The sequence below is a fragment of the Gossypium hirsutum genome, chromosome A13 (genome assembly GCF_007990345.1).
Source record: "Gossypium hirsutum isolate 1008001.06 chromosome A13, Gossypium_hirsutum_v2.1, whole genome shotgun sequence".
NCBI classification, from domain to species: domain Eukaryota; kingdom Viridiplantae; phylum Streptophyta; class Magnoliopsida; order Malvales; family Malvaceae; genus Gossypium; species Gossypium hirsutum.
In genome coordinates this window covers 22376232-22399040 of record NC_053436.1, presented here as the reverse complement: position 1 = coordinate 22399040, position 22809 = coordinate 22376232, and the positions used below count along the sequence as shown (strand labels likewise).

Here is a 22809-nt window from a genome sequence, read left to right as displayed (position 1 = left end):
GAATCACTGGTGATGAGGAAGAGGATCATCCTCCAGGCTTTACTCCACCCCACGGGCCTACACAAACCGAGGCACTTCCTAGGAGGCCGTCTGTCACTATAAGGCCTCAACATGGACCGGTTGATGTTGGGATCCACATGAATAACCCAACTGGTTCGGGATTCAATTTGGGTGACAACCCTACCAATCCTCTCATTCCTGACTTGGACGTGGCTGAAAAGAAAGATTTGAGAGCCAAAGCTACAAAACAGTTGGAGGAACGTTGTAGATGGTTGGAGGAGAAATTTAAGGCTCTAGAGAGTACTGATGGGTATCATGGAGTTGATGCCAAGGATTTGAGATTGGTCCAAGACTTGGTGCTTCCCCATAAATTCAAAATGCCGGAGTTTGAAAACTACAATGGGACTACTTGCCCAGAGGCCCACATTACGATGTTCTGTAGGAGGATGACCGGATATGTGAACAATGATCAACTGTTGATTCATTGTTTCCAAGATAGTTTAGTGGGAGCAACAGCCAGGTGGTACAATCAGTTGAGCCGGGCCAAAATAAATTCATGGAGGGATCTTGCACAAGCCTTCATGCAACAGTACAATCATGTGACTGACATGACGTCGGATAGGATCATGCTGCAAAACATGGAGAAAAAGCCTAATGAGAATTTTAGGCAATATGCTCAAAGATGGAGAGAGGTTGCTATGCAAGTTCAGCCACCATTGTTGGAGAAGGAGATCACCATGTTGTTCATCAACACTCTGAAGGCTCCATTCATTACTCACATGATTGGAAGCACTACCAAAAGTTTTGCAGACATAGTCATGGCGGGAGAGATGATTGAGAACGCCATACGATGTGGTACAATTGAGGGGGAAGCGGCCAAAAGATCGGCCCCAAGAAGAAAAGACAATGAGGTGAACAACACAAGTAGCTTCAACTCGAAGGCAATCACAGTTGGTCAACCCAAAGTAGCTGCGATTGGGCAACAAGGTTCTCAAGGGCAAGAATCGGGCACAAGGCGCGAGAGGATGCAATTCACACCTATCCCTGTGACGTATCGTAAGCTTTATCAAAGCTTATACGATGCACATGCTATTGCTCCTTTCCACTTAAAACCATTACAGCCTCCATACCCTAAATGGTATGATGCAAACACCAGATGCGAATACCATGCTGGAATATCGGGGCACTCAATTGAAAATTGTACCGGATTCAAGAAGGCCGTGGAAAGGTTGATCAAGATGGGAGTTGTAAAATTCGATAATACCCCAAATACTGAAAACCCTTTGCCAAATCATGACGATCAATGAGTGAATGCCATTGGCGAAGCTAGTGAGAGAAGAATGAAGGAAAATGTTGCTGAGGTGAGGATGCCTATGAAGATGATTTAGGAGGAAATGATGAAGAAAGGGATGATAACCTCTAGGAGAGAAAGAGAAAAAAAGGGGAACTACTATGAGTTCCATGGAGAAGAGGGTCATGAGACCCAAAATTGTAAAGGATTCAGAGCCTTGGTGTAAGGCTTTATAGATAATAAAGAGTTACAAATTTTTGAAGGTAGCTCTTATAAAGGAGAAATAAGTGTGCTGGAGGGTGAATAAAAAGGAATCAGCCGGCCAAGGATTATTATCTCCCTGCCAGGGAATAACGAAGTGGGGACACCAGTAGTGCCCAAGGTCGTTATCCATAAGCCTACTCCTTTCCCTTACAAGGATAGCAAGAGAGTACCATGGAATTATGACTGTAGTGTGACAGTGCTGGAGGAAGAAAATATAGCCAGCGTATCTAAAGACGTGTAGGTGGAAGGTTCCCACACGCAGAGTGGGAAGCGTTATGATACGGGAGGCGTCAAAGTGGAGCCCATAAAAACAAAAGGTGTCGAGGTTGAAAAAGAGAAAGAGACTGAAGTACTCATCAATGAACCAGTAAAGGAGGAGGAGGCTAAGGAATTTCTAAAATTCCTTAAACATAGCGAGTATAGCGTGGTAGAGCAATTGCGTAAGCAGCTGGCTCGCATATCAGTATTGGCTCTACTTTTGAGTTCTGAGGCGCATAGGGAAGCATTGATGAAGGTGCTTAACGAAACATATGTCACCCATGACATATCCGTTAATAAACTGGACCGATTGGTGAACAACATTAGCGCGGATAATTTCATCTACTTTAATGATGATGAAATCCCACCGGGGGGCAGAGGGTCAACTAAGGCCTTGCATATTACCACCGATGCAAGGGGTACACACTCCCAAGCATGCTCGTTGATAATGGATCAGCTTTGAATGTTCTACCGTTGTCTACATTAAACAGATTACCCATTGATGATTCTCACATGAAGACATGTCGGAATGTGGTAAGAGCCTTCGACGGTACAGAAAGGAAGGTGATGGGAAGAATTGATATTCCCTTGGAAATTGGGCCGAACACATATGAAATAGATTTCTTGGTAATGGATATCAAGCCTTCCTACAATTGCTTATTAGGCAGGCCATGGATACACTCAGCAGGAGCGGTGCCCTCGTCGTTGCATCAGAAATTGAAATTAATGACCGATGGACGGTTAATAACCATCAATGCGAAGGAGGACATTATAGCCGCAGTCACTAGTAAGGCCCCTTATGTCGAGACAAACGAAGAATCTATTGAGTGTTCCTTTCGCTCTTTAGAATTCATAAATGCGACTTTTATTTCAGAAGGGAGTGAGCTACAAGTGCCAAGGATAGTAAGAGCTACGAGGATGGCTCTACAAATGATGATAAGAAAGGGAGCCTTACCAGGAAGAGGTTTAGGAAAGTATCTGCAATGAGAGACTCAGATCCCAAAGTTAATTGAGAAGAAAGACTGCTTTGGTTTGGGCTTCAAGCCAGACTATAAGCAAAGGAGGAAAGACATCGAGAAGCACCAAGAAAGGAGAATGGCGCGTTTAGATAGAAGAGAAGTGGGGTGGGAATCGATGGCATTCCCTCCTATATCCAAAACCTTCATATCAAGAGGATTACTTGTAGAGGAGAGCCATCAGATTAATGCTGCACATGACAAAGGATCAGAGCAAAGGAACCTAGAGGGTATTCGCCCTTACGAATCGGGAAGCTCTTTGAACAATTGGACTGTGGAGGAACTTCCTGTAGTCTTTAGGAATTCTTCAGAGTAATTCTCGAAACATTCTTGTTACTCTAGAGCCTAGGAGTAATAGGATTATATTTGTGAAAATAGGCTTAAGTTCATCTATAATTATTTAAATAAAAAATAACTTTTTATCAATTTGAACGAGTATTGTTTCATTTTTATCAACCAATATTCCTTTAAATTTTGGCAATTCTTATTTTTTCATTCATAGCACATAAATAATCATTCTTAAATTCATTCATTCTTTGTATATCCTTCTCAGATCCCTAGATATCAATGACATGAGTATTGATATTACAAATCCTAATTTCTCTCACGAGCAAGACATGTGTTTAGAGGAATCTTAAGATTTTGAAGATGTCCAAGATTGTGATGTGTCTCTAGATCTTTTGAGGATGGTGAAACAGGAGGAGAAAAAAATCATGCCACAAGAGAAAGAGGCAATAGAGAATGTAGCCCTAGAGGAAGGGAAAGAGGTGAAAATTGGGACACTTATTGCCAAGGACACAAGGCAAGAATTGATTGAGTTGCTACGTGAATTCAAGGATATCTTCGCATGGTCCTATCAGGATATGCCAGGGTTAAATACTGATATTATGGTGCATCGTCTTTCGATAAAACAAGATTGTAAGCCAGTCCAACAGAAGTTGCGAAGAATGAGGCCAAATATTGTTCTGAAAATAAGGGACGAAGTTAAGAAGCAGTTCAATGCGGGTTTCTTACAAGAGGTAAAGTACTCGGAATGGGTAGCTAACATTGTGCCTATTCCCAAGAAGGATGGGAAGGTACGAATGTATGTTGATTACAGAGATCTGAACAAAACTAGCCCAAAGGATAATTTTCCTTTGCCACACATCGACACTTTAAACAACATGGTAGGATATTCGCTGTTCTTTTTCATGGATGGTTTCTCAGGGTACAATCAGATAAAGATGCATCCATAGGACATGGATAAAACTACCTTTATAACCCTGTGGGGTACCTTCTACTACAAAGTGATGCCGTTTGGGTTGAAGAATACGGGGGCAACATACCAACGGGCCATGGTGAACTTGTTCCACGACATGATGCATAAGGATTTTGAGGTGTATGTTGATGATATGATTGCCAAGTCACGTACAGAAAAATAGTACATTGAGGTCTTGAGAAGATTGTTCTTGAGATTGAGAAAGTTTCAGTTGAAGCTCAATCCAGCAAAGTGCACCTTTGGAGCTAGATCGGGAAAGTTATTAGGCTTCGTAGTCAGTAAAAAGAGAATCGAAGTTGACTCAAACAAGGTCAGAGCCATTGAGAATTACCTCCACCACAAACTCAGAAGGAAGTTCAAGGATTTCTAGGAAGACTGAATTACATTGCTCGGTTTATTTCACAACTAACTGAGAAGTGTGATCCCATCTTTCGCCTCCTTAGAAAGCACAATCAAGGTACTTGGGATGAGGAATGCCAGAATGCTTTTGAAAAAGTCAAACAGTACTTGTTGAATGCTCCAGTGTTATCTCCGCCCAGTCCAGATAGACCACTAATACTGTACCTATCAGTATTCAGCAATTCCATGGGATGTGTGCTTGGTCAACATGACGAGTTGGGAAGAAAGGAGAATGCGATTTACTACCTCAGTAAGAAATTTACAGAGTGTGAGATGAGATATTCGCCAATTGAGAAATTGTGTTGTGCTTTAATTTGGACAACTCGAAGGTTAAGACAGTACATGCTATATCACACTACTTGGCTTATTTCAAAACTTGACCCTTTGAAGTATATGATGGAGTCAACAGCGTTGAATGGGAGAATGGCGAGATGGCAAATTCTGCTTTCAGAGTTTGACATAGTCTATGTGAGTCAGAAAGCTATAAAAAGAAGTGCGATAGTGGAGTTTCTGGCTAGTAGATCTCTAGAAGACTACGAACCGTTGAATTTTGATTTCCCAAATGAGGAGTTGATGTGTGTAACAGCTACAGAGGATCATCCTTGGAAGTTGAGTTTTGATGGGGCATACAATGCAGTTGGAAATGGAATTGGGGCAGTCCTGATATCCCCAAATGGTGATTATTATCCATTTACATGCAAGTTGAATTTTGATTGCACAAATAATATGGCTGAGTATGAAGCATGCATCATGGGACTCTGAGCAGCTATAGAATGAAGAATAAGAACCTTAGAAGTATATGGAGACTCTGCATTAGTGATTTACCATCTTAGAGGAGAATGGGAGACAAGGGATCCTAAATTGATTAATTATCGAAAGGTAGTTTTGGGGTTACTTAAGGAGTTCGATGACATCACTTTCAATTATATCCCACGAGACGAAAACCATATGGCAGATGCTCTAGCAACCTTGGCTTCAATGATTAAAGTGAATAAAAAAGAAGAGATGAGACCCATTCAGATGAGTATCTTTGAGGCTCCAGCTCACTGTTGTAACATTGAAGAAAAGGATGACAACTCTTGGTATCAGGATATATTGCGATATGTGAGAGATTGTAAATACCCAGAACAAGCAACTGGAAATGATAAACGAACTTTAAGAAGATTAGCTTGCGATTATGTTTTGTACGGGGACATCTTGTACAAAAGAAGAAAGGACCAAGTACAGTTGAGATGTGTTGACGCCGTGAAAGCGAAGTTAATCTTGGAAGAAGTTTACGAGGGTGTTTGTGGGACGCACGCCAACGATTTCATGATGGTTAGACAAATCATGAGGTTTGGATATTATTGGTCTACTATGGAAGGGGATTGTATCAATTATGCCAAGAAATGCCATAAATGTCAGATTTATGGAGACAAGATTCATGTACCACCTTCACCTCTACATGTTATGACTTCTCTATGGCCTTTTTCTATTTGGGGCATGGATGTCATTGGGCCAATATCACCAAAGGCTTCAAATGGACATCGCTTTATTTTTGTGGTCATTGATTACTTACTTCAAGAAATGGGTAGAGGCTGCTTCTTATGCAAATGTTACTAAGTCCGCTGTAAGTCGATTTTTGAAGAAAGAGATCATTTGTCGGTACGGGATGCCTGAAAAGATCATATCAGACAATGTATTGAACTTGAACAACAAAACGATAGCAGAAGTTTGTAGTCAGTTCAAGATTAAGCATCATAATTCCTCTCCATATCGCTCAAAGATGAATGGGGCAGTAGAAGCTGCTAACAAAAACATCAAGAAGATAGTGGGGAAAATGACTGAAACCTACAGAGATTGGCATGAGAAGTTACCATTTGCACTCTTAGCTTATCGAACGTCCATCAGAACTTCTACCGGGGCAACCCCTTTCTCGTTGGTATATGGAATGGAGGCAGTGTTACCTATCGAAGTTGAAATACCTTCTCTTCAAATTTTATCGGAGATAAAGTTGGATGAAGCAGAGTGGATTCAATCGCGATATGACCAATTGAACTTGATTGAGGAAAAGAGGCTAAAGGCCATTCGTCATGGTCAGATGCATCAGAAGCGAATGATGCAGGCTGACGATAAGAAAGTGCAACCAAGAGAATTCCATGAGGGGGATCTTGTGTTGAAAAAGATCTTTCCCATTCAGAAGGACTTTAGAGGAAAATGGATGCCGAATTGGGAAGGGCCGTATGTCGTGAAAAAGGCCTTCTCTGGGGGTGCATTGATCTTGACAGAAATGAATGGGAAGAGTTTACCCAACCCAGTGAATTCAGACTCAGTCAAAAAGTACTTTGTCTAAAGGAGAGGAGAAGCCAAGGTGAAAACCTGCAAAGGGCGCCTTGAGTTTTCGAAAAAAAAATGGAGAGGCCAAGGTGAAAACTCGCAAGGGGCGGCTTGTGACCAAAGGGGTTTTTGAGTTGAAAACCCAAAAGGGCAGCTCAAATTTTGAAGAGCACACAGTAATCTTGCTATATCTAATTCTACAAAAAGTGAAGCGCATTGCATATCGGGGCATCGACAAAGTACTTTGGGTCTTTTAAACACATGTTGAACTCAAGAAAGTCTTCATGGAGCTGGCATATAAACGCTCAAGCGGCGATATCTAGGGTATCTAACTTTTGTCCTGTTTGCTATCTTTAGATTCTTATTCTTCTCAAAGATAGGCTTTCAGATTAATTTCCTTTGTGTTTTTGACAAATTTATTCAAATCTAATTATTCTCAAGATTAAATTCATCTTCCATTATTCTTAAAGTATGTTGCATTAAATAATGATAGATGAACTAAATAATTTTCACAAATGAAGTTTTGCGCATTACTCTGGAAATTTCTAGATGATACAAGAAACTAAAACAGGACAATTGTTCGAGAAATTCACGTAAGTAAAGGTTGAAAGAATTTGAGGTATTTCTTTCTTCCGGTCCGAAATGATGATTGGACAAATCAAACGATTTGATTCTAAGAAAAGATATCTTACAGATATTCTCAGTGAAGAATGATACAAGCCTACAGGCTGAGCAGGAATAATACTTTGAGAGAAGTAAAGATAAACGAAGGAATGAGTGGTGACGTCTGAAATAGGAGTCATATTCATAACATTTTGCATCATAACATGTCTAATTAGAAGCATTTGACTCACTTCGATTATAGCATCCTAATCATCAGGCATGAGCACATATGCATTCTATAGGTTATGTAGATCAAAGCTGATGCGCTTTAACCCTCTAAGTAGTAGGGTAACAGACCAAAACATAACAGATCTGGCCTTCACGTGTTTACACTGAAGTAGATCCAAGATAACAAGATTTGGCTTCTCTATCTTCGACGAGAAGCAAATTGAAGACATAGCAGATCTGACTTTCAGATGTTTTCACATCAAAGCAGATCCAAGATAACAGATCTGGCATCTCCATTTCGACGGAGAGCAGGTACATAGCAGGTCTAACCTTCAGGTGTTTATATTGAAGTAGATCCAAGATGATTTGGGCATTCTTGTGTTTACAAGAAACAAATCGAAGACATAGCAGATTTGACTTTCGGATGTTCTCACACCAAAGCAGATCCAAGATAACAGATCTCGCATCTCCATTTCAATGAAGAGCAGATACATAGCAGATCTAACCTTCAAATGATTTTACTGAAGCAGATCCAAGATGATTTGGCATCCTTATGTTCACAAGGAGCAAATCGAAGACACAGCAGATTTGGCTTTCATGTATTTACGCTGAAGCAGATCTAAGATGATTTGGCATCTCTGTATTGTTAAAAAACAAATCAAAGAAATAGATTTGGCGTCTCTGTGTTCGACGGAGAGCAGATCGAAGATATCAACATGACAGTCTTGAGTTTGCAAAGAGCAGATTGAGGACCATGATCCAATAAGGCCGGGTAAATTTGGTCTTTCTATGAGTCTTTGCTCGATTTCTGTTACACAGCAATAAGCAAAGAGGGGCAGCTATAATAGCCCAACTTTGACCGGGCTTTAAAAGGGCAAAATAGATAAATAAATATTTATTTTAAAGTCCATTTAACATTCCAGGTTACAAAGCCCAAGCATTGGGGCCCAAGCCTAAATAAACTGCATAACCAATACCCGTGTAACCCAAATACACCTGAAGCCCAACACATACACTACACCTAATAACCTATTAGCCCCTAAAACCCTTAGCCCGATTACAAAACTTAAGTGGCCCAATTAGCCCAAACTTTTACACTGAGGCAAGAAACCCTAGGGTTTCTGCCTTTCCCTCCTAGCGCCGCAACATCTCCTAGAAGATTCGGAGAGCGTCTGTCTAGCTCCCGAATCAAGGCCATCAATGCACTATCGACACGCCATCAATGCGCTATCCAGAAGCCTGTCTCCCTCACGTCTGTCCAGCTCCTGAATCAAGGCCGGATCGACTCTGTTCCAGCGACCTTTCGCTGCCGAGATAGTTGCTCCTGCAGCAATCCTGGCCTTGGATTGTGCCACCATTGGCGCTCCAGCATTCATCACGCTAGCGGCCTTTGAATCACCCAGATCCTCGCGGTCACCTACAGGAAAAGGAAAGAAATCAAAGCAAAAATTGCAGTAGATAGACCTAAACAGATATGGAAAGAAATCTAAGGTTTCTTTCCAAAACAGAACAGCTTCCAGGCTATAAAGCCTTCTTCAAACCAGCAAAGAAAGGGGAGAGGCAGAAAGATACACAAAAATGAAAGGGAGAGAGCGAAAACAGATCAAAAAAGACACAAAAAGAAGTAAAAAACGAAAGTAGTTGTAAAACCCTTTTTTACATATATAAAAAAAAAGATCAATTTCTTTGAAAGGTAATAGAGCCGATTGTTTTATTTTCATTTTCTCACTTACCTGTTTGTTTTCTTTACATGTATGTAGATTTTTGCATAAAAATAAAAAGGAAAACGAAAGAGAAGGGTGTTTACCTGCCGTTCTGCAAAGAAAAAAGAGGATTTTCACCTTCGGCCACTGTATACGGTGGAGCTGGAGACGGCGCGTAGGCGCATGAGAGCCTGATGATGGAGGCTCGACGGAGCTCCGAGGACTCTCTTCCCCCCTTTTTCCTCTCTGCATTAAGAGGATTTTCTTTTTTTAAAAAAATAGAGACCAAAATGATTTTCAAGGCTTAAAGCAGCCTTTTATAATTCTTTAAATACGACGTCGTTTCTACTTAACTTAATAACCAGCAAAACGGTGTCGTTTCGATATAACCCAAGAAAGATCCGCGCGTTGACTTGACCCGAGGAGGATCCGCGTGTTTTCTTGGGGTTAATTACCCGATTTGTCCTTCCGTTTTTTTATAATTATGTTTTATTTTATTTCTAATTTAGCCCTAATATTTTTATTTAATTTCAATTTAATCCTAATGGCAGTTTTTAAAACGGTACTAGGGAAACGACGCCATTTTGGGATGAGAGTTAATTATTCAATGAGTCCCTCGATGTTCGAATCGTATTCAAATTGGTCCAACCCCTTTTTACGAATTTACCCTAAAATTTTATTTGATTTCTATTTTAATCCTTATTATTATTTTTTATATATATATATTTTATTCCTTTTATAAAATTCATTTATTTTTTGACATATTCATGTTTTTTACTATATTATTATATTATTTTATATATTTATATTATTATTACATATTATTTATTATGTATTATTTTTATATATATTATTATTTATATTATTATTTTTATATTTAAATATTAAATCAATGTTATACATTTTATTAATTATTTATTTTTATATTATTATATTTATCTTTTTAAAAAAAAACTTGTATACTTTATATCCTATGCTATAAAGTTGTTTTTCCATTACATATATTATTTTATTTATATTTTATCATGCATTATTATTAAATATTGTATTTTAATTTATATTATATGTATATTTTAATAATTTTTCACTTTATTTTATATTTTATTTATATATTAATTCTTTTATATATTTTTATATTGTATACATCATTATTTATTAAATGTTATTTTATAATTTGATGATTGTATTTTATGTATATTGATACTATATTGTTTTTTTGTTGTTTATATGAAAAATTGTATAGCATGCATCATTTTTAAATTAATATTTACTTTGTATGTTTGTATGTTTTGCTTATTCATCTTCAATATATGCTATGTATATCTTTGTATGTATGTTGTTATATGACTAAGATTTGCTATAATTATATGTATGTATCTAATGTATGGCCTTATATTATTGCTATCATATCGTTTAAATGCATGTTTTATTATCGCAATATGCTATCTCATATGTTACAATGTATATATATGGTTCTTCATGCATCAATTAAAAATGAGATTCTAAAGTTTTCAAAATAAAAAGGGCAATGCTTGGTATTTGGAAGCTTCGAGAAAGGTAGTGCCCTAACTTATTGGGTTGCAACTTTTCTCATTGAGTTCGAATAGTCAAGCATCCTTCTAAATTTTTAAGGTTTTCAAAATACGAGTGATTGTCTTGGGATTTCAAAACGTTGTGTCCTAACTTACTAGATATGACGTTTTGTCATTTTGAGATAGAGATCTTCAAAAAGGTGAGCTTAGCTTCGAATGTCTTAAAAATGTTGCGTCCTAACTTACTAGATGTGAGATTTTGATTCATTTGATACGAGTGAACCCTAATTTTCAAAATCAAAATATTCTAAAGAGGATTGCATCTTGAATTTTTTTTTTTTAAATTTCCGACATTAAAGACACTTGATAATCAATTAGGTACCAATTTTTGGGCGTTACGAGGGTGTTAACCCTTCCTCGTACGTAACCGACTCCCGAATCTGTTTTCTCGATTTTCGTAGACCAAAATTAATGTTTTAAAACAAAACATTTTATAAGGTGATCCAATCACACCTAAAAAGGTTGGTGGCGACTCCCGTTTTCGTTTTTCTTAAAAGTCGAGTTCTATTTTTCAAAACTCGATTTAAAAAATGGTCTCGACAGCTACAACCTTTTTTCTTTTCTCTTTAGACAATTTTAAATAGTTAACCATAGACATTATCCCTGGTGGATACCACTTACTGATCTTGCTAAATCAAACCTTAAATTGAACTATATTTTATGCCAACTCAATACATACTCGTACTGATGAGAACCACTTCAAATCATTCAAAAAAATTTCACACGTCTTTGTTACAAAGCACAATACCTTCAAATTAACGAACAACTCAAATTCCTTCAAGTCTCAAAACAAGCCATGATACTATTCACATAGAATAAATACTAGATAACTCATATCTCCACCTTAATAACACAGATAGCTCAAACTGACCAACTCTTACATCGAATATGCCTTTATAGTAAACTTGGCAGATAACTATAGTGGATACATTGAACATACTAATTTATACTTCTTTTCAAGAAACTTCCTTTAAAACTTATTCAATTTCACCACAAACCTTTCACGCCAAATAATTTCAAACAAATCATATCCTTATCATAGATTTTTCAGAATATGCCTCAAGGGCCAGACAGAGATATCCCACATGTAACACCCCTTACCCAAGACCGTCGCCGGAGTCAAGCATGAGGCATTACCTGACTTAACTCACTAATTCGGGGCATAAAATTTGCTTTTAAAATTAATTTATTTACATTCATTCAATATGTCCTTAAAAAGGGCCCTCAAGACCCTAAAACATGCAATTAAAATGGTTCTGGACCAAACCGGGAACATTAAAAATTTTCCAAATACTTAGACAAATCAAAACAATTTATTTTATTATTCCTTATAAAACTGCCCACCTGCGTCATAGTCACTAAATAAATCATAACTCGAGTCACAAAACTCAAAATTTAAATTCGTGAATTTTCCCTGAAACTAGACTCATATATCTGCTTACTAATTTTTTTCCAGAATTATTGGTCAAGCCAATTAGTACAGTTTATTAGTTAAAGTTTCCCCTTTGCACTATTTGACTACTCTGATCTCTCCTCACTACGAATCAATTTTCTCCCTGTACAGAATTCAAATAACCATGTCGTTTGTTTCTCTTCAAAGGATATTCACTAAGGAATCTATAGATATAAACTATAACTCCTAATTCTTTTTGTATAATTTTCAGTGAATTTATAAAGTCAGAATAGGGGATTCAGAAATCGCTCTGACCCTATCTCTTAATATAAACTTCTTTTGCTTACTCTATTTCTTTCATATGAAAATAGACTCAATAAGATTTAATTCTATATCTCATTCATCACCTAATTCCATTTCTACTATTCTTGGTGATTTTTCAAGATCATGTCACTGTTGCTGTTCAATACAGTTTTAATGCTAATTTCACTTTTTCATGATTTCTTTGTATTAACTACCATTTAGGCATACATAACACCGAAACATGTTCTTCATTAGCCATTTCAATAGCTAATCATTATCAAATATTTACATACCTTTCTTTATTCATATCATAAGGACATACACACAAAATGGCTAAGTCCCTATACATGCCATAAACTAGAACGTTTGTAAACGAAGGTACCCATTTGGTAACTTGATAGTCGATAGTGTGAAGTGATCTCCGACGACCTCCAACCCGAACTTGCTTTTAAGTACTCTGAAACATGGGAAAGTGAAAGAAGTAAGCTTATAAATCTTAGTAAGTTCACATGTAAAATAATAAGCATTAGCAATCAATTTAGCTTACTACTATGCTGTCATAATTTGCTTAAATAATGTTTAGTTCTTACTTTCCCATCTTACTCATCGGTAACCTTACCAAAGGCTCAAAATAAAAAAGGCACCTTACTTAATAGCTTGCTTACATACCTGCAACATCTCATTTAACACATAAGTACTCTTTCATAATATAGGCATATTGCCAATCATGTCATAAAGTGTCACAAGCATAACTGAAAACTCATCACTTACTTAATACTTGATAATCTCAATTACTTACAATCTCAATATTAGATAAGCCTTAAATGCATACTTGTACTCTTTCTTCATGTTCTTACCTTGTCGTTTATTTGACTTACTCTTTGGATTACTCGGGAACCTTTTTTCTTTTTGAACTTACCATTGCAATGTCTTGACATGGTCTTACGTGGTATCCTTGCCTTATGAACTCACCAATGCCATGCCCTGGCATGGTCTTACATGGGACCTTTGCCTTATAGTAACTCATCAATGCCATGTCTTGACATGGTCTTACATGATTTCCTTACCTTATAGAACTTATCAATGCCATGCCTTGGCATGGTCTTACATGATATCCTTATCTTACCAAATGCCATGTTCCAAACATGGTCTTACATGGTATCCTTATCTTACCAAATACCATGTTCCAAACATGGTCTTACATGGTCACATCTTGATGTGGTCTTACATGGAGTCCTTAATCAATGCCGATGCCATGTCTTGACATGGTCTTACATGGGATCCTTGCCTTACTAATGACATGTCTTGACATGGTCTTACATGGTATCCTTAACTGTCAATTCCTCCTTAAATGCCATGTTATGAACATGGACTTTTCCATCAATTCTTCCTTAATTTCCATGGTACAACCATGGACTTTGAGATATCAATGCATTTTCAAGTCATAGCTGAAACATACTTGCTCAAATTCTCAAGGTTAGTTGCATAACTCAATAATAACAATACTAATAACAATAATTGCATAATAATAAAATGCCACTCAACTTACATACTTACATTCTCAATATCATCATATCATCAACTTAACTTATTCTCATCAAACTATGCTAATAAATGCTTTCTTGTTATCATACAAATCCATAATACAAAATATGGTTTTACATATAAATTATACAAGTTCTCTTTCCAATATCGAATTATTATCGAACATTAATCATTATATCTGAAACTCAATAATAAAGTATTTATGGCCAAAATATCAATTTATCATTCAAATATGCATAATTAAATGCTTATTAAACATATGAACTTACCTCGATACCAAAACAACTATTTTACCAACTTTCCCGATTTTCGATTTTTCTCCCGTTCTAGGTCCAAATCTCACTTTTCAGGATCTAAAACATCATATTTCACTTATTTAATTAATTTACTATTCAAAACATTCCCTAACTCAAACTTTTGCAAAATTACAATTTTGCCTCTAAAACTTTGCAGAATTATGATTTTTCCCCTAGGCTCAGAAATTAAAATTTATCCATTTTTCTTATGTATATGACACGATGAACATTTTTCCCTTCTATGGCAACATCAAATTCCCACTCTATCATGTACTTATGAACATTAGGTATTTTTACCGATTATGTCGTTTTACTCGTTTTCACTTAAAATCACTTAGCAAAAGTTGTTTAACATAATTTCAAGCTTCATATTCTACCATAAAACATCAAAATAAACACATTTAACCTATGGGTATTTTTCCAAATATGAACCCTAGCATGAATTATTGCTAGAATAAGCTAAATCAAGTTATTGGGACTCCAAAAACGTAAAGAACATTAAAAACGAGGCTAGAACGGACTTACTATTGAGCTTGGAAAGCTTGGAAACCCTAACCATGGCTTCCCCCATGCTATATTCGGCCTCCATGAAGAAGATGGACCAATTTTGGCTTTATTTTCCCTTTTTAATTGTTTTAATTACTAAATGACCAAAATGCCCTTAAAGGGTTTTCTTTCATATTTCTCCTATTCTTACCCATTTTTGTCCAAACTTAAATATAATGGTCTAATTACTAAATAAGGACCTCCACTTTAAGAACCCATTTCAATTAAATCCCCTTTATTATCTAGAACACACATTTTGCTAATTTTACGATTTAGTCATAATTATCAAATTAGGCACTTATTCAATTAATGAATAAACCTTAAAACTTAATCGAAATAAATTTTTTTGATCTCAAATTCGTGGTTTCGCAACCAATATTCTGTTTAGGCCCTATTTCGGGATGTTACACCAGAAAGGCATCATATGGAATATGCCACAAAGGCTAACAGAGTACCGCAAAGGCTAACAGAGTACCTCGAAGGCTAACAGAATACCACGAAGGCCAAACCAGAATACGCTACAAAGGCTAAACAGAATACCACCAAAGCACCCCATGAACTGTCATGTTTGCGATATGGATTTGCCTAAACTAACATCGTGTGAGGTTTTCCCATCATCGCCTTAGGACATGCAGAAAGTCCCAATCGATAATTACGACTCATTTGCCCTTTTCTATAAATATGTCATAGCCATGTACTTTCTTCAGAATTTACAAAACATAATTCGTGTTTACTGTCCCGATAGACTTCATCGATTACCACTGTGGTGTCAAAACTCACATCACATGACTTTCCAACACTCAGCTACACCCTATTTTGCCAACCTTATTACTCACACCTCAAATCTAACATAAGTACCCACTTAGATATGCTAAACTCATTTTCTTAACCAAATCGTACTCAGTATACGTTTTACACAAATTGACACAATCGCATATCACAGTATACATCTCATATACGTAAGGTACACATAAATAGTTGCTTCATAAAATCATGTACACCCAAACATACAATTCATTACTTATTAGACTCACCTTTAAACTAAACTAAGATTTCATAACTATTTTCAAAAATTATTCAAATATTCACATGTTTTTTTCAGGAACATCAATTACAAACAATTTATAAAAACAAACTTGTATGATTCAATATTAGAGACTTACCTTGCTGAAGGTCAAAATCCTCAATTTTGAAAGTCTTTCACGAACTCATAGCATAAACTACTTAAAAGAACATGGATTCACTATTAAAACCCATTTACAGATAGATTACTAACATCTCATCTATAGATAACCCCCATGCAAGACCTCTTAATCATAACTTGTTGCATATATATATCATAGTACCCTTACTCTTAACATGCAAAGTTGTTAGACTTACTAGAAGATAGAACATCCTCTGATTATTCCTAAAATTTTTAGCTTCTAGTCTAATGACGAAAGATGACATTTAAACGAAAGAAAAAGAATCAGAGACCAATATTGAAAGAAGAAGAAAACTTCCCCATGAACCTTCTACACATACATATATAAAAACCAGCTTCCACTTTAGAGGAATTTAACAAGTGTCCCTTGAATTCATAATTTGTCCTTTTTAGTGGCCTATAGATTCCGAGAAAAACATAAAGAAAGATCCTGAACAAATATTACTTGACTAACCATTCCTATTTGACTTCCTACCAGATCACTGTACAAACTTAACAGGCACAGTACTCAGACAAGCTAGGTGTATTATAAATATTTGATGGTAACTCATGTAATAATTACCTCTTTTCTTAACAAAATCTTTTTCTTTAAAATAACCCAAATTAAAATTTCATTTACTTTCACGGAAATTACTATACACCTACTCTTATTCGCTAAAAGAAAACAAATAGGTGGATTATAATTTGCCAAATAGAAAATTTTACTGCTACACATCTTAATCTCAAATCCGCCGGACTTAGAGTATGACATCATGTATAACTGTTTGGAAAGCTATAGGGTAATTAAGTTTGGGTGCAATTATTTGAGTAATTATTTCAATTATCGCCCTCCCTAAGAATGAGAAAGTAAAATTGGTGTACTCTAGTTGCATCCAATTCTGTGGGACCTATCAATTATAATAGTTATCCAAACTTATCATGATTTTGTATTTATAAGTAATTTTCCAAATACCACCTTATTAGTTTTTATCAAAGAGATGTTAAGAAAAGAAGAAAGTGAGAAGGAATAAATAAAGAATTAGGTGGGGATTTTTTGCCATTTCAGTTGCGTGAACGAGTGTTTATAAGGATATTAATTACCTACATCTAGAGCATGTGATCCACAATTAATGGGATTTATTAAAAGAAAACACATATACAAAAATAATTATAATGATATTTCTTAGTATCCAAAACCGGATTGATGGTCGAATTGATTAGATTACTAGTTAGTTGATTAAATTGGTCTAGACGGTTCGATTAAATAAATAAATAAAATATTAAAAATCGATTTAATTACCGATTCAACTAATTTTTTTAGCCCAGTTCTCGACTCAAGTGCTCTAAAGCCTTTCTTTAGATTGGTACCTCGATTGATCCCGATCCAGCTTGTCTGACTGACTGATCTGGTTCGGTTCAACAAACCATGTTTAGCAGTCCCCTTATAATTAGAGGTGTTCATTAATCGGGAAAGGTCGAGTTCGGGTTGAACTTAAACATGATATTAGTACACTCTATGATTGCTCAAGCTCAGTCCGACTCAAATCTAAAATTTTGTCCAGCCCATACTTATAAATGACTAACCCAAGTCCATTTTAGGCCCACTCATTATTTTTAAATTTTTAAAAAATATTTATATTATTTTTATTTTAATATTTAATACTTTTATATTTTTTCACTTGTGGAATTTATATATATAAATTATTTTAATATGTTTACATTATATTTTTATATATTACTATAGATTTAATTTGGTTAAAATATGTTGTTAATATTTGAACTTTGACAAAATTTTAGTCCATGTATTTAAAAAGTTAAAAATAAGTCTTACTTTTTTATTTAAAAATCTTAGTTTACTTAAATAATAAGTATTTTTTGTCAAAATTTGTTAATTTAAAATTTTGACTTGATTATCTTCATTTGACATAGCATATAATTGACAAAAAAAATATTAAATTGACAAAATTTGTCAAAAACTACCAAAGACTAATGATTTGACTAAGAATTTTAAATTAAAATAGTATGATGATTGAATTTTTAACTTTTAAAGTATAAATATCAAATCTCAAATTTTATACAAATATAGGGACTAATAAAATATTTTAATTAGTTAAATTTTATATGTTATAAATTATATGATATATATAAATAATATAATATATTATATTATAATCTTAAAAAAGCAAATTAAACTAAAACCTTAAATGTTAGGATTCAAGTTCGATCCACATTTTAAATAATGTAATTATTTTATCTAATAAAATTTTAAACTCTAATATTTTTATCTAAATTCTTAAAAGAAATTTTGCCTAACTTTAAATGAATAATCTACTCTTTTAACAGTTGTAATCCACGACCTCTATAACAATGGGTTCAGCTAAGCTCCATTTTTAGGGAGATGTAGATTCATGTAAAGTTGTGAGTTTGGTGGGAAAAGGTTGAGGAGATGCTATATATGTGAGGGAATTGCCAGCTTTTTATAATGTCAGAAAGAAATGGCGAGACTGAAGTTAGATAAGTGGCAGTTGAACTTAAAATCTACTTTTAAAAGATTAAATTCTATTATTACTTCTTATACTTTACAAAAATTATGAATTAATGAAATTTTAAAATTTTAATTATTTTTAGTTCTTATAATTTTAAAATTTTAATATTCTAATCCTTAACAAACAACAATTATTCAATTCATTACCTTATGTTATTTCCAAAATCTGATACGACAGGTATATTTTCATATATATATTGTCATTTCAACTTATTATTTCTATATATTACTCACTAAAAATACAATTAATAGATTAACGAATTGTCATTTGCTTCAAGCCTGAAAATTTAAAATTAATATATTTATATATAAAGAGAGTGACTTAAAATGATCCAATTGGAGAATATAGACTAAATTTATAATTATATGCATAATATAAGACTATTAATTGAATTTAACCAAGCGGTTTGAACTGTTATTATTAGAGCCAAGATTAAATTTTTAAAATCTGAAAACGTAGAGAGACTAAATTGATTAATTCAAAAAATATAAAGACTAAAAATGACCAAAATAAAATATGTGGACTAAATCCATAACTTTGTCATTGCAACTTAAAAACGGTCTTAGTGATTTATATCTAGAAAAAAGTTTGTCCTAGTGCACCAGAAAGATTTTTAAAAGGAATAATAGAGAGCTATCTAAACTTGATAACTAGCACTTATTTGGTATTTAAAAAATTTTTTAGACCTAATTGATTCTTAAATTTAGAAACCGTCAGTCAACTTAATACTTTTTTAGATATTTTTCTAACATCGTTAAATACGTTAACATGATACTAACGATTAATAGCATGGTGACACATGACAGTCTCATATTTTAACACGTGGCAAAAAACTAGAGGTGTTCATGGGCCGGGTCAGGCCGGGTTCGGGTCGGGCTCAACTAAAAAATCATGCCCATTTATTGGGCTCGGGCCCGGTCGGGCCCAAAAAATGGGCCTAAAATTTTGCCCAAGCCCGACCGGGATAAAAATACTAAAACCCGAGCCTGACTCGGCCCGCCCGTATTAATTTTTATATTATTTTTAAATATATATAATACATCAAAAATACTAAAAATATCAAAATAAATATTTCCCAACAAATTAAAAATAAATTTTGAAAAATATGTAGACTTAAATAACACTAAGATAAATGCAACTTAACAAGCAAATGCTTCTAAAATAATAAAAAATTAACAAATACCTTTAAAATAATAAGAAAATTAACAATAAAATAAAATCTATACAATATCCAAACAATAACAACAAAATAATAGCAACATAATAGTAAAATGGTAGCAAAATATAGAGAAAACAACGAGAACATAACATTCAAAAATAAAAAAATATGCAGATTTTTTTGTCCTTTAATGAATTCAGGCCTGGTCGGGCCGGGCCTGGCCTAAAAATACTTTACCCGAGGCCCGGCCCATTTTTTAAACGGGCCTTATTTTTTTGTCCAAGCCCATTTTCGGGCCTATATTTTTGTCCAAACCCTCCCACATTTCGGGCGGGCCTTCGGGCTGGGCCGGGTAGCCCGGCCCATGCACACCTCTACAAAAAACTAAAAAATTAAAATTTGTAAAAAAAAATATTTTTTACCATGTGCCAAAATGTGTAATTATCATGTGTTATTATGTTATTGGTCGTCAGTGCCATGTCAAAATCATACCAGTATATTTTAACAATGTTAATCAAGTACCTAAAAATTATTAAATTGGAATGAATTGACAAAAGAAAATTTAGATACCTAATAGGTATAAGTTGTCAAATTCAAGTCAGTGGATATTAACTCTTTTTTAAAAAGCAATTTTAAAACCAAAATAATTTTTCAAGTACTAAACATCCTTAAACAAATATTTTTGAAGTTAAAAACTGCTTTTTCAATAATTAATTAGGTATGATATATTTTATTTAAATTATTAATAATTTAACGATAAATTGTCAGTGTGATTATTTGAATAAATTTTAAACATATAAAAAATCAGTTTTTAATAGAAAAAGTAAAATGAACTTTACATAGAAATATAAAAACTCCGATAGTGTTTTTAGTTTTTTTTAAAATATTTTATCATAAATCAATTTAAATTTACACAAAATAAAATTTGAAATACAATGAACTTCAAACATTTAAAATTATAATTTCAACAAAACATCAAAACTTTTAATAAATATATTTGTTATATAAATTCTTTTCATTTACACGTGGGTATACAATAATTTATGGTATATATAAGTACTTAAACACTAAAAAGTTAATAAAATAATTAGATGTAAAGATAATTAAATTTAAGAAGAAAAATAAAACTAAAAAATGGAAAATATCTCAAGAATCATGAGGCTGGGGAGACCTATAAGCCAATAACTTCAAAAAACAAAGATCCAACTGATACTCAAGATGGTGAAACTGGTTCACCTCCATTATTCTCCTAGTTTCCATCTTCAACCTCTCAACTCCTTAAAAACTAACCAAAAGAGCCGCTCAGCTGCAGCTATTCCCAGCAAACAGCTATCCCTTGCCCCCAGTTTCTGTTCCTGTTGTGGAAGAAGACATTTCATTGAAGCTGCCACTGCAGTTTTTCTTCCAATTTCCCCTTCCAAATCCAATGCCTCCACTTCACAATCTGATCATTACTTGGTACCTTCATAACTGGTAGATTATTTATTGTCTTTTAAAACTGTTAACAGAGAATATTTTGATGTGCAGGATTTGCTCAACAGGATTCACCCTCCAAGGCCCGATTGGTATGAAGAGTTTTATGCCTCGGTTATGGACACAAGCATGAAACCTTATGAGGCCAAAGTTCGTAACTATTTTATGCCTTTTTTTCATATACATACATATGTACGATTGAATTACCTATTCTATTGTTAAATCTCAAGATTGCAGGTTACAAGTCACAACTTTTAGAGAAACTAAAGGGAAAGGCCAAAAGGGTACTGGAGATTGGGATTGGGACGGGTCCCAACCTTGAGTACTATGCTGGTGATAATGAGGTCCAAGTTTTTGGCTTGGATCCCAACAAGAAGATGGAGAAGTATGCTCGAGCAGCGGCCACCGCAGTCGGTTTACCGTCGAAGAATTTTCATTTCATAGAAGCTGTAAGTTTTTTTAGTCCTAGTAGCAGCTCTAAATAATAAATGGCAGAGTTTAATAGGTTTCTTATCCATGACAAGTACATTTTCAACTTTATTTTTTTCTGAATTGTGGACTGCTGCATTTATCCAGGTTGCAGAGGCTGTTCCACTAGATGATTCATCTGTTGATGCAGTTGTTGGTACACTTGTATTATGTTCTGTCCAAGATGTTAACATGGCACTTAAAGGTCGTTTATCATGCTCCAATGAAGTTCAATGCTAACTTCTGATTTGACCTACAATAATTAGAATGTTGCAATGAATTTTTAACTTTTGATAACTTTGTTCAGAGGTGAAAAGGGTGTTGAAACCAGGAGGACTTTTCCTGTTTATCGAACATGTTGCTGCCGAAGGTATTAATCCGAACCCGAAGTTTAACTCGTTGATTTCTACAAGAAGTGACATCAGTATATGCAATTAGAATCCAAAATAACATCCATGCATTGTAATATTAGTGTTGTAATTGCAGATGGAACAAGTCTGAGGTTGTGGCAGACACTAGTTGATCCATTGCAACAGGCAGTTGCGGATGGATGTCACCTTACCAGAGAAACCGGGAAATATATATCCTCATCAGGGTTTTCAAGTTTGGAACTAAGCATGGCTTCTTTGTACAATGCTCCCTTCTCATTAATAACTCCACATGTCTATGGAGTTGCTTGCAACTAAAGCCTCAAGTTTTATCTATCAGTCATGTATGTACATGTATATATATATGCTTTCTAATTATCAGCAGCTCTCAACATAAATTCCTGCTTTTAAGTGGTCTAATTTTGCCCCTATCCTTATATTTTTTGAACTTTTGAAATTTATCCCTCTGCTTCTTATTTTCGAAATTTAGGTTGTCTACTTTTCCGATTTAAAAAATTTAAAGTCGTGTTAATAATGCTGATAATTGATTTCTTTTTAAATTTGATTACTGTTATAAAATAAAGAGAAATGAGAAGAATAA

General features: G+C 34.7%; 1 protein-coding gene across 2 annotated transcripts; it reads left to right on the top strand.

The window, feature by feature from the left end:
• The first annotated feature begins 20979 nt into the window (after positions 1-20979).
• On the top strand, positions 20980-22586 carry LOC107893674 (methyltransferase-like protein 7B). Of its 2 annotated transcripts, none has more exons than XM_016818731.2 (6): positions 20980-21357; positions 21427-21522; positions 21603-21821; positions 21949-22045; positions 22148-22210; positions 22327-22586. In XM_016818731.2, the coding sequence occupies exons 1-6, from the start codon at positions 21118-21120 to the stop codon at positions 22524-22526; spliced, it is 915 nt and encodes a 304-aa protein (XP_016674220.1). In that variant the 5' UTR covers positions 20980-21117; the 3' UTR covers positions 22527-22586. The 2 variants fall into 2 exon arrangements, with proteins under 2 accessions (XP_016674220.1, XP_016674221.1); XM_016818732.2 differs by having other exon boundaries at positions 21041-21357; positions 22313-22586.
• Positions 22587-22809: the final 223 nt, after the last annotated feature.

Coding starts and splice junctions, on each gene's coding strand:
- LOC107893674 (XM_016818731.2), top strand. CDS start 21,118: ATGGTGAAACTGGTTCACCTCCATTATTCTCCTAGTTTCCATCTTCAA. Junction 21,523..21,602: donor TGAAACCTTATGAGGCCAAA/GTTCGTAACTAT, acceptor TTAAATCTCAAG/ATTGCAGGTTACAAGTCACA. Junction 22,211..22,326: donor CGAACATGTTGCTGCCGAAG/GTATTAATCCGA, acceptor TTGTAATTGCAG/ATGGAACAAGTCTGAGGTTG.